Raw genomic sequence first — 13066 nt, 5'->3', positions numbered from 1 at the left:
AAAGAGACAAAGACAAGAATGTGTCTAGCAAAATGACCAGTCAGCAAGTGAATATACTTTCATCGAGATAATCTGGAGCTCGAATCCTACTCCCACATCCGCGCTATCCACTGACGTCCAGCAAGACTTTTGAGCTAAGTCATAAGAATCCTAACCCTAACCCTGAAGCCTAGAAGAGACAATTTCTATAAAATGCATGGTGCTGATCAGAGTTCTTCTTTCACCTTTTTATTTGTCTCTAAATTTGATACTTATTAAAAATGAATGAATTAAATGAAAGATGATTTTATTCTAAAAAAAACAACAAAGAATGATATTTATGTGAAGTCTTACAATATTGTAAACTATAACATAGTTTCTAACATATTTCTCTTATTCATTGCAAGTCATAATACACAGACTGTGGCATTTGAAAATATCATATATGCTTCGAATGAAGATTACACCCAAACCTACTGCAGGATAGCACTTGATGGCTGCAGGTAGGGACTTCCAGAGCTTATAGCACTCAACTACAATCCTGGTTGTATATAAGGAGCTTTCAAAGAGGTATGTGTAAAATTCTCAATTTATACAGAGTCTAATCGTGTTCAATGTTTCTCTTTACTTTTGTTGGGTTTACAGCTGATTACAATCAAAGATATAATTCAATGATTGGCTTTGAATATATGACAAAGTTCACAAAAAAAAAAGGGGGGTGGGGGGCAAGGAGCGTTTATATGAAATTAGAAGGAAAGCAATATTGTGTTGTATAGCATTAACAGTAATTCTCATTTTTAATTCATTAAAAATAAAACAAATCGTAATAGGTGTGAATATATTTGGTTTTTTCTTTAAAACGAATATAGATTCTTTTTGAGTTGGTTTAATGGCATCCTAATTGGTTCCAAGAAAAATGTTTCATTGAAAATAAGGCGACAAACACATATTAATTGGTTTATCAAAAATGGTTGATGTGACAAATGACTATGACATTAGGTTTACTAACAATTAATTGGATCAAAGGAAGGGGGAGTAATTTGTTATAGTCATAGTAATAACTAATGTTCAAATCCAGTTAGCTCATTAAACTTGGTTATACTGAATATAAATGAGAGCATTAGACACATTTTTGGATGGCTTATTTTTTGTTTCTTTTTAATATAAAAATAATAAAAAGACACACACACAAAACTAGCTCTGAAACAATTTAGTCCAAAGCAAATAATGATCACTATTAGATGGAGCTTTGAGGCTGATACACTTGGCAATTGTGTAGTTATATTGGAACTGGAAATAAATTGCAATCTTGTATATCTGTCTACCACACTGAACAGCTTCAAGGGAAACGAGACTAAACCAATTGTGATTAAGCCAGTTGTCTGTGACATTTTGTGAATATCCCCCTGCATGTAATAAAAGGTGACCTAGATTTTTAGAGTTTCCAGTCCAAATGAAAGACTTGAAAAGACTTCCTACTCATGGCCAGTGTTCTCAGACTATCTGGGAGATGACATAGTGTCTCCTTCCTAAAACTTCTATCACTACCTTAGCAAGCTTGAACCTAAACAAATATTTATTCCACAATCTTAAATGTTTCAATATTTACCAAGTCATGACCAGAGAACTATCTTAATGACAGAGACACTCACCTTTGAATACTGTGGGAAGAGAGCAATGGCAACTGGTAAGGCAAATCCAAAAGCTAACGTACAAACTACAGCATTGATTGGCAGATGAAGTTTAGGATTACGAATAAGAAATTTTCGCCTGTAAATGGAAATTATTTTTTTTAATTAACAGAATCTATTAAAATGGACCATCATAAGAATTATGTACAGTAGTTAATAAATTTCAAAGCACTACAAATCAGTAGATCAACACAGTTGATTTAATGTTGTAAATGTAAAATACAAAAAGAAAGCAAATTTAGAAACTTACTTCTCTAATATAGACATGACTATTGGAGGAATGATGAATATAGGTGCTGGTAAAAACATTCTAGTCAAGGCTGTTTCACCTAAGGCCTAGAGAGAAACAAACAGAGCTTGAAGATAACACACAAAATAGTTGTAGTTTGCATGTTTTTTTTTTATTTTCTTTAAATAATCTGATGACATGAAATATTAAAAATTTAAACAGAGTTTATATACAACAGAATTCTATGAATTATTTTATAATCAGAAAATAATTTTCTACAAGTTGAATAATATTTATATTCATTGTAAACACACAATACTAAACATGTGTTAAACTATTGTAACAATACTTTTTTCATGTAATCACCAATATAGGTATAAACCATTAGTAGGTCTTCAAAAAGTATTTTTTTTTTTAATTCAAAGCTATGATGTTGTAATTACATTTAATTATTATATAGTTTACAACTCCTAATTTACATTGAAAGAAATACAAAATAATAAATTATTTCTGTAAAATTACAGCAACGAGCATGCATTGATCTATCTCAAGTAGAAAATGCTAATAGTCTGACTTGATAAAATGTAATTGTTATCAAAGGGAGATAAAACGTTAATATAGAATAAATATACAATTAGCCAGAGTTATGGTTATTTCAATTGTGTATTTTTCAACAGTATAATTATTTCAATTGTTTCTGTAAGGTTCTATTAGCAAGAGATTCTGACAACCAGTTCAACTCCTGGACTTCATGTGGCGATCAGAACTGTTAAAACTGACAGGAGAAGGGGCAAAGGTAAGCATCTGGAGCTTAAACCTGAAGTTTTCAGGTAGGAGGGGCTTAATGTAGGAGCACGAAAACTGATTGTAAATTTCTGCTGCCTTGCAGCTATATCCAAACATGGGGATCAACCCTTGAGGAAAACTCAGAATCCTGTGACCCTTAAGCAGGTAGCATGCTACACCCTGGCAGAGCATAAAACATCAATCCCAGACTCAATATATAACTCCTGCTTCTTTGGCCACAACAGCTGCTTGAAGAAAGGAAACTGCTGTGTGGTGACATTGTTCTAACCATAGCTACTGTCAGGGCTTTCATCTCATCTCATGATCCAAAGTCGTTTCACGACTGATGGAGATCATAATTAGAATTATTTAAACTTATTTACTGAATGGTTAGTTAAAAAGGTAATAGTATTTGATGAATGTAAGAAAATGTATAAATATTTACTTAATGTCAAGTAATATTTACACAATTTTAATTTAGTATATTTATTTTTGATGAGTGCACTATCAGCTTTCCAAGAGTATGACTCTCAATATAATATTAACTATCATTCCTAATCTGTTACTTGTCATTTTTGTTTAATCATGTGGCAAACAAAAAAATAATGTTTATTAAGTGATCTTCGACTCAAGTTAACATTTTTTAACAACTGCCCAAGTCATAAAACAAAACAACAAAATTGAAACACAAGTAGTACATATACATTTATGTGATGAATAATAATGTTAGCATCATCTTAATAAAACTTGCAATTCTACCTTTTTAGCTGCCACTTTAGATGTTCCAACAACTTTATTTTCTTTATCCACAACTTCAATACCTTCGTAGAGTTCACTGTTTCTCATTAACAAAACATTGCATGTGCTTGCCGTTGCTGAGGTTAAAAAATAAAGTATATTTTTTTTAAATATTAAAATTAAAAATAATTTTTAAATTGTGTGAAGCAAAAACATAAACACCATCAAATTTAATTACTATTACTTTTTGTTTTACACATATTTTTGAAATTCAGATTAAAGACGCTGGCTATATGTTACAAACTGTTTACAATGGTGAAAAATAACTATAATTCATCTACAATCCTGCACATAATAATTTCAATAGGTAATCCTGTTATACATCTTTGTACTAAAAATGTATTACCATGACCTAAAAAAGAATGCATTAGTATAGCAAAGATGAAGAAGTTTGATGGACAAAAATAAGAGGAATATTATGTTATAAAATGTTGTTTCAAGACAAAAAAATGTGCCACACCCTAAGTGAAGTGATAACTGAGGGTTGAATGAGACTTGGAGACACATCACAAGGGGACCAGAGTAAGTCTGAGTTGTTTTTTTAGTGTCATTCTGGTTTTATTTTTTAGTGTCATTCTGGGCACTCTCATGCTTTCTGAGTCATGATGATATATAGGTAATGTTTAGTCCAATTATTTAAATTTAAAAACAACATCTACAACTAATTAAAAAAAGTCTAGCCCTTGGTACTCACCCACTGCTGGGAAAGGAACAAATCTTTGTATTAACATCCTTGTAGTGGTGCTAAAACGATTGGCTCGCTTAATTAAAGTACTCAAACCAACCTGTAGACAAATGAAAGTCTGATTTTAAAGTGTCAAATATAATGTAAGCTGGTGAGTTTTTGGCTATCAATCTATTCAAATATAAACAAACAATATATACACTTTTAACAAGAATATTCTCATAAGTAGACTGTACGACAGGTGTAAAATAATTACAATAATATTTGTTTATTGGATAAATACACTGTTATAGAAAGGTATTCAATTATTTGGAATTTTAGGGCAAAATGAGATGGATATTGAATGTTCTATTTAACAAGCTGTTCTGAATATTATAAACAACAATACATTACTGAGCCCAAGGATATCATAAAACCTACTCATAAGAGCAGTACACTTTTTTTTTTAATTGCTTTTGTATAGCACAACTTTCATGCTTATAGCATGCTCAGTGCGCTATGGTCCAGTATCTTTTGTAGACCAGTGGGAGAAGGTTTCTGTGCTGCCTTTAGGCGCTCAATAAACACAACCAGCTGGAGTCCTGATTTGAACTCAAGTCCCCTTGATAGGTTGCCATGCAGTTTTTGTCACACATCCCTCCCTTGCACCTGTTTGATTCATTAACTCTCATGGCATTATTTATATATTTTTTATTCTCTAAAATTGATTTCATACCTCAAATTGTACTTGCTGTCCTGCAGCTAGTGTTTTAACATTTCTAAGAAAGTTTTAAACCTAGTTGCCTAGTACATACCAAAAAGTGAATCATTTTTTAGGAAACTGTCTTAATGTTAAATCCTATAAACTTATTCTAGATCATAAAAAGATAGACTTACTGCAATTGAAACAGCAGTTGTCACGGCACCAGTGTAGCCCAATATAAATCTCTTTATAGGTGTTGGCTGTTCAAATGATCAATGGAAAAAAAATTAAATAGCTAACAATACCATCCTACAAAAATAATCTACAATACCATCCTACAAAAATAATCTACAATACCGTCCTACAAAAATAATCTACAATACCGTTCTACAAAAATAATCTACAATATCCTTCTACAAAAATAATCTTATATTTCAAATGTTTGTGTATATAAAAACCTGCCAATAATTGAAGTTAAAAATGTAGTGAAAAGAAAACCTTGGTGGCATTCCTGTTTGCATAATTAACACATGCATTATGACTTTGATTGAGCCACTGCCAGAAAATGATTTGCTTCATGCTTGGATTTGGCAACAAGAGACCAACAACCTGTGACACAAAAGTTTTGTTGGAATTCATAAGTCCTTTAGCATAGCTATATACAATGATACAAATGAATTTAAGAGAATAAAATTATATATTAACAAAACTTACTATAAAAGATCCAAAAGGAACAAAACCTAAAATGAAAATATGAAGAGTGATATTAAAATTTAAGAAAATATTTAAAATATTTTTTATTATAACCATTCATTTTTTATTTTTCATACATAATGGTATAATGTGGATTGTGTGAAAATAGCCTAAGAAATAGTAAAGAAATAACAACACTGGTTTTTAATGTTAAAAAAAAGATGAATGATATTTTATTTCTATTTTTTTTCATATTTGATAATAGGTAAGAATTTATTTATTTCAATTTAAAGAAAAAAAAAAAAAAAAAGAGAAAAAAATACAAACACAGTGTTTACACACATACTTGTTTGTACAAAAATACAAGCAGATTTTTGTAGAAAGACTTTTGAGAATATTAAATTTATTTCCTACCTGACATTCTGAAAGGCATAAAGATTTTCTCTCCTGTGTCAGGATGAATGATGGCCTGCAGAAGAGAAAATTACACAAGTATAATAATAAAGAGTATTGCACAGTGATGGGAAAACTACAAACTAAAAGCAATCTCTGGTACAGTAAAAGATTCTATCCAATTCATTACATATTTTATAATTAAAAATACAGAGGAAAGAAAAAAAATAAACATTTTTAGTTTTTAATAAGAGTTTATCTTTTCTGCTATGTGAACCAATTAAGCTGAAGAGAAAAAAATTATGGAAGATTTTTGGGCCAGACATAGAGAGGTTTAAAACACATTATAATCATTTGTCTAAATATTCAAAAATTAAAAATTAGAGTTGTAAAGTTCATGACAAAATGAAAACATAATAGGATGAACCAATATCTTAACACTTACAGATTCATACAATATATTAGATTAATTTTGACAATAAAAACAGAATATTTCTAAAATTAATCAAATTTATTATGGTCTTGTTTACATTTTTTCCATTTCCTTATTGCTCACCACTGGTTAGAATGTATATAAAAATTTAAAAAAAAAGTGTATGTGTGCGTATGTATTTTCATTGTATTAAGTTGTTTGTAAACTATTGGTAGTAAAGTATTGTAAACAAAATTGATAAATTATAATATCCACACAACAAAAAACTTTTTAGTAAACATTACTTCTAGTGATGACTCCAGTGTGAAGATTAATTATATTTTGATATTGAAATGTTGAAGACTAAAGTCTGCATATAGTAAGATTGAAATTATAAAATAAATTAAGCGATAATTCAACATATTCTCAAACCTGTTTAATTTTCTGAGCTTTCCATAACTGTTCATCTGTAACACCTGAGGGGAGGTTACCATTTTTGTAGTCTTCTAAAAGTTTGACTGCCTTCTCTAGTTCACTCTAAGATACAAAGATTTGTTGTAAGTCTACTGGTTCAATGTAATATTGAATGATTACTTGTGTAACCTAGTGCTTTTTGTGTAAGCAAAATGTTTTAACCTTTCAATATAATTTAAAAAATTATAAATTCAATATAGCCCTAGTTACTCTTGCGAAATTGTTTTTTTTATTGCTACTTATAATAATGTCATGATTATAGTTAAAAAAAACTAAATTTGTACTAACATTGGGTGTCAGCAATGTTCTTGGATCTATGACATCCAAAAAATGTCTCAATCTTCCAGAAAATGTACTCTGTTTAAAAGAATAGAAATTAACAATAATATAGTTATAACAATTTGATTGGATACATATTTATATTACTGATAATGTTACAGAGACACTGATATGATAAAAAGTAAAAAATGACATTTATCTCAGAAATCCCTGTCAATTGAAACTCTTCTGTGGCGAATGCATTATCCTCGAGTTCATAACTTTTTGGTGTATGAAAGTAAGACTTGTCTGCCTTTTCACTACAATGGCAGTGATGGCATTTAAAATGAAAAATGAGATGCTCTACTCAGCTAGGGTGCTTGACTACTAGCCTCAGAAAAGATCACATTGACAAAGAGCCAGATGTAGTACACAAGAAAATAGAAAGAAGCACATTCAATTATTCTTTTTTTTATTTTGGGATCTTAGGCGCCTCTGAGTCCACCCAGCTCTAATGTGTACCTGACAATAGTTGGGAAAAAGTAAAGGCAGTTGGTCCTTGGGCTGGTCACATGACAACCTCGTTAACCGTGGGCCACAGAAACAGATGACCTTTACATCATCTGCCCTATAGACCACAAGGTCTGAAAGGGGAACTTTACTTTTTTTATATGTTTCTAATTAATATATATATGTGAATTTGTGGATGGCTGCCTGGTTGTGCAGTATGCGTGCTGGACTGTCGTTTGGTTGTCTTCATGGTCCTGGGTTCATATCCTGCACGCTACCATTCCCCATCGTCCTGCAAGAGGTTTGGATTAGGAATTAGACTGTCTACAACTCTAAAGGAACATCCCAAACATGTTAAACAAACAAATGAACATCACAAACATGCTAAACAAACAATTTCTTGCAAAAAAAAACTTTAAAATTGGAACCTTCCACATACATGGTTAATTATACCTCTTGAATAAATATGTGTATAATAATTATAATTATATTATAGAATATGATAGATCTAGACCTATCTAAAATCTATTATTAGTATTATACTATTATATATTATCTAAACTCTACAATTCTAATTCTGTAATATAGAATATATAGAGATATTCTAATTCAAGATCTATATTAAATCTAGTCTTGTCTCTTGTTCTAGAAACTAGACATTGAAATAGAATATACTATTTACAACTATTAATATAATTATAGATCTAGATAAGGCTTTACTTTACTAGAATAACTATCTCTATCTATATATAGATCTATACTATATATATAGATCTAGATAGAGACTAGTAGAGTCTCTAGTGCCACTAGACCAGCGGTTCTCAACCTTTTTAGCTCGGCGTCCCCTTATTACAATACCCCACTCTGAAGCGCCCCCCCCCTCCACTTCCTTACAACCGCAAACCTATTTTCATTCATAAACATAAGTAACTTTTCCTTATGTTATAAAATGGAAATCTCCTAAAAGTCTCTGATATGCTTAGCAAAGTTTGATGTTTAATCACAAAACTGTAAGGAATTTTTTCTTCAAATATATAATACTCATTATTAAATTACAAATAAATGAATTTTGTTTTTTATTAATTGTATTTATTTACTTTTCTATTTCTTATTTGCCATATACATGTTGCAAATTTATATGAAAAGCCTGAGCACGAGCAGTGATCGGGTCTATAACAAACTATATCGCTACAATATTATTGTGACTGTGAGTTTGTTTCTTTTGTACCAGATTAGGGATTCTCGGGACAATTTTTGTAAGATCACAACTACTGTCATCTTCTGCATCAAGTCTATGTCTTTTGAAGACTTCATGACTTAAAAGCTGAAAAATCATCAAGTTTCGTAAAAATAATTATTTGGAAATGGAGAAAACATTGCGATACAGTCAAATCGGGATATGTCTGCAATCACTTGATCCAGATTTGTGTTAGTGACATTAAAGAGAAATATTTTTTAGCTACATCCCTATTAATGTGTTTAATTAACTCTTTCTCTCTCCACAACATCTTCAAGTTTGACTGTGAATGGACTTCTGGCAAGTGCAAAAGGTATGTCAGGTAGATTTGGAAAGTAGGAAGAAATTTCTTCCCCAATCATGCGCAAATGTTCTTTCACAGAAATTATTATTTTATCTGTTTGTCAAGCTCATTGTCATTTTTGTCATAGTGAGCAGATAAGATTGGCAACATGTAAAAATCATTTTTATCTATTTGTGTTTGCCAATTTGAACTTTCATATGGAAAGATCAGATTGTTTCAGACAAATCGAGCCATGTTACATTTAATCAATTTGATGCAGTTACACTTTTAATTACTTGCGATTCTAGTGGTAGTGTTTTTGTTACTATAATTTGTTAATATAATTTTTGTTGATGAATCACACAGTGAGTTCTGATAACTTTAGATGACTCATTTTGTATCAAACTTTGAAATGCAGACCTACATACTTGGAAACTTGAAGAACCATCTGTGTTGACAAATTTAATATTTACCAAAAAGATTTTTAAATAAAAATTTAATAAAAATTTCCTGCTTTTGTAATCTTTACCCGTGTTTTGAAAAAGAGAAACTCGTTTTTAAAATCACCATCTTTTTAAATACATATCTTTACCTAGAAGTACTGGGTATTTAATAGAAAAAAAGCTCGGATTTTGAGTGTCAAAATGACTTTGCATTTATTTCGGCAACATAGATTTGGCTCAAAGAACTTCATTACCAATAACACACTGGGTCTTTTTCAAATTCTGCTTGAACTATTGAAGTATAACCATATTGATATTATATTTTCTTTTCTTAACATTCTTATGTGGGAGAACCATCGTCAAGGGGAGATCCGTAACGAAAACATTACCTTCAATAACATGTAGGCCTACTAGTAAACGAATGAGTATTATTAACTTAAACGGAATTGCTTTTCAATTTCGTCACGTCACCATTGAAATAATATAAATGATTCCACAAAAATGTAAGGTAGCGGAATGCATTAAAAAAAAAGTTAAGTTCCCCTTTCAGACCTTGTGGTCTATAGGGCAGATGATGTAAAGGTCATCTGATTCTGTGGCCTACATGGGGGTGTCATGTGGCCAGCACAACGACCAACCGCCTTTACTTTCCCCCAACTAATGTCAGGTACCCATTAGAGCTGGGTAGACTCAGAGGGGCCCAAGGATCCCGAAATAAAAATCCCAGTCTTCACCAGGATTCGAATCCGGGACCCCCGGTTCAAAGCCAAGCGCTTTACCGCTCAACCACCACGGTATGCATTAGTTATTATTAATTTAAACTGTCAAAAGTAGTTATTTTGCGACAATTGAAATGTTCCAGATCATTCTGTTTCAGTTATCTTTAAAATCGATCGTACAATGACAATAAAAAAAATAATAACTTCCAATGGAAAAAAAACTTTGTACAATATCAAGTTTTACACGTTAGAATAGACAATAATAATTCATATTTTCGATGATCTTATGCGACCCCTGGCAAATCGTCAATATTGACAGCCCAAGGTGGTCGCGACTCACAGGTTGAGAACCCCTGCTCTAGATTCTAGGTCTAGAATCTAAACCTACTCACTATTTCACTACTCTAGTATCTATATTATGTTCAAAATATATAGATCTATATAATATATCTAGAGATATAGTTGAAGTAGTTGATTTCTAATAATTTCTATTATTAATTATTATAATTATTTAATTGTATAATTCACCTGATCAAATCGTGACTTATTGAGTTGAAAAGGTGGATAATGTATCTGTACTGCGTTGGATGTCATACTCACAGAGCTTGATGTAGTATAGTTCTACTGTTCTAGTGACAATAATAAATTATTTTCTGCAATAAACATAAAGTATGATAAAGTCTACGACTAGATCTAGATGTACATAGAATAGATGATAGATCTAGATGATAGATAATCTAGATTCTACTAACTAAAGCTTTCTAAGAGTAAGAGTACTTTAGACTTTTTGACTTAGCATATAGACATAGTATAGAGATCTAGCTTCAATGTGCTGACGTTAGTTTTTCTTACTAATATATAGATCTAGTAGATCTAGACTCTATAGTACTATATAACTATACTAGTCTATCACAAAACGTGACTCGTGTTATTATTACCAGGTCAGTGTGTCATCATCAAGTTGAAGGACTATTGCTAAGATTTAAAATGTGTTACAAGGGAAGCAACTGAAATTATGTAACTTTGATGGGTAAGTAATAGTTATGTTACTTTTTACGTACAATACATTTATTTTGCTTTGTCTAAAATCAGCCAAACCTTTTATATTGTACTTAAAATAATGCTGATAACATTATATTATTATAAATGACAAATTATAAACAAGATAAAGACACATTCCTTGTTCCAATCTGTACAAATGCTCCCTCTTTCTTAGGGCTATTGCTATTTAAAGTATGGAATGGGTTGCCAGAGTCAGCCAGGAAAACCAGTGACTTGGCAGAATTTAAGTCATTGATTTACATGACTAGATTGACCTAGGAACACACGTAGGACGTAATTATCTTCTTTATTGAAGTAACATCTGTATTTCATAAGATAAGATGCCAGAGTTTTGTTTGATTATATAAATAGGGCGAATAAATATTTTCTCGGTAGGCCTTTATTTTCCCTTTTTTTCTTTAAGCAAATTCATTAGCGTGTGTATGATTGATTTTAATATTTAATTATTGCATTAGTTGTCATCAGCATTATTTTAAGTAGAATATGAAAGATTTGGCTGTTATTATGAATAGATCTATAGGCTGCTAGTCTTGTTTTTTTTTTTTTTTGCATTCATCGCGTCTGAACGAAGTGGTCGTCTCCTTTCCATTAGAACTAAAGTCTAAAACAGAAAGATTAAAAAACTCCTTCATCCCACTGTCAGTCAGAGTGATACAAGATCATCTGTCATCATCGAGAAGTTCATAGAAGTCTAATTCATAAAGCGCTGGTTGTGAGTGTGAATGTTGTTCGTATTTGCATCTATAATGTTATTGTTACAGATACGTTGAGGTTGTCAACTGTTGTCAAACTGAATTTCTATTTGATTGGATCAATAAAAATTATCTTATATTATCTTATTGTCACTAAGTCAAAACTTTCCCCTATTATGAAACTTGTAATTTTGCCCACCGAATTCCTAATCGTGCCATAACAAGACAAAACAAAATAAATACCTAAAGTATCCCTAACCTATATGATACCTTATCTTCTTGTTTTTAATTTCATTCATTTCCTTTTAGTTCGTTAAATCTTTATTTAAGCTTTTTTTTCCTTTGTAAAAGGGCACTACGACTGTTGTAACGAATTGGTCATATACAAACTTGAATGGTAATCAACATCGTTATGCAACGCTGTAAGATCTGCTATGACCTTTCTTAGTGGCTAATGTTTGGATCGCATGGGTCATATTTATGTTGTCTTGGGGCCACTAACTACGAATTTCTTTTCTAGGACTAGCAGTTGCTAAGAACGACGTAGATCCTAGTCTTAGAGGTCCTTACCAGCACTAGGCCATTAGAATTGGATTTATTTTTATTTAGTCTACAAAATAAAATTTGAATAGATGAATACTTATTTGTTTTTTTCTTGTTGACCATTTCAGTATTCTTATGTAGTAGAAATACTACAATCATATGGACACTATATTGAGCTAAAATATCGAAATAGAAGTCACTGTTTATGAGGCGATTCAAATCCCCGAGAGAGCTAATTACATCCCTGGAAAATCCTAACACTCCATTGGAAGAGAGATTGCAATATCAATGGGAGAGCTCGCCATATCCGCGAGAAAGCCTTTAATATCACTGAAAGAGCCTTCCATATCCTTGGAAGAGCTTTCAAATCACTAGAATAAAGATTCTCATATATTATTTGGACTTGGGAAAGCTTGAAACTTCCCCGAGAGATGCCGAATCCCTAGAAGAGATTGCTTTGGCCTATACCTAGGCTGGAACTAGGGAAGTGGCGTTGA

The 13066-nt window shown here is 31.4% G+C and overlaps 1 protein-coding gene across 6 annotated transcripts in view; it reads right to left on the bottom strand.

Moving 5' to 3' along the window:
* Positions 1-11274, bottom strand: part of LOC106054612 (sideroflexin-5-like) — a 31033-nt gene extending 19759 nt beyond the window's left edge. For 2 of the 6 annotated variants that reach the window (XM_056030019.1, XM_013210549.2), the window contains exons 1-12: positions 11050-11194; positions 10801-10925; positions 7111-7179; positions 6781-6885; positions 5958-6012; positions 5565-5590; positions 5349-5459; positions 5045-5110; positions 4178-4268; positions 3445-3560; positions 1921-2006; positions 1632-1749 (exon numbers count right to left, since the gene is read on the bottom strand). In XM_056030019.1, the coding sequence (XP_055885994.1) occupies positions 1632-1749; positions 1921-2006; positions 3445-3560; positions 4178-4268; positions 5045-5110; positions 5349-5459; positions 5565-5590; positions 5958-6012; positions 6781-6885; positions 7111-7179; positions 10801-10866 (909 nt within the window). In that variant the 5' untranslated portion in view covers positions 10867-10925; positions 11050-11194. Of the gene's footprint in view, positions 1-1631; positions 1750-1920; positions 2007-3444; positions 3561-4177; positions 4269-5044; positions 5111-5348; positions 5460-5564; positions 5591-5957; positions 6013-6780; positions 6886-7110; positions 7180-10800; positions 10926-11024 lie in introns of all 6 variants that reach the window. The other 4 variants (XM_056030039.1, XM_056030035.1, XM_056030030.1 and 1 more) reach the window with 4 other exon arrangements.
* Positions 11275-13066: the final 1792 nt, after the last annotated feature.

The sequence above is a fragment of the Biomphalaria glabrata genome, chromosome 1, assembly GCF_947242115.1.
Source record: "Biomphalaria glabrata chromosome 1, xgBioGlab47.1, whole genome shotgun sequence".
Classification (NCBI taxonomy): domain Eukaryota; kingdom Metazoa; phylum Mollusca; class Gastropoda; family Planorbidae; genus Biomphalaria; species Biomphalaria glabrata.
The sequence above is the reverse complement of the archived record's forward strand: the minus strand, read 5'-3'. Positions and strand labels throughout refer to the sequence as shown.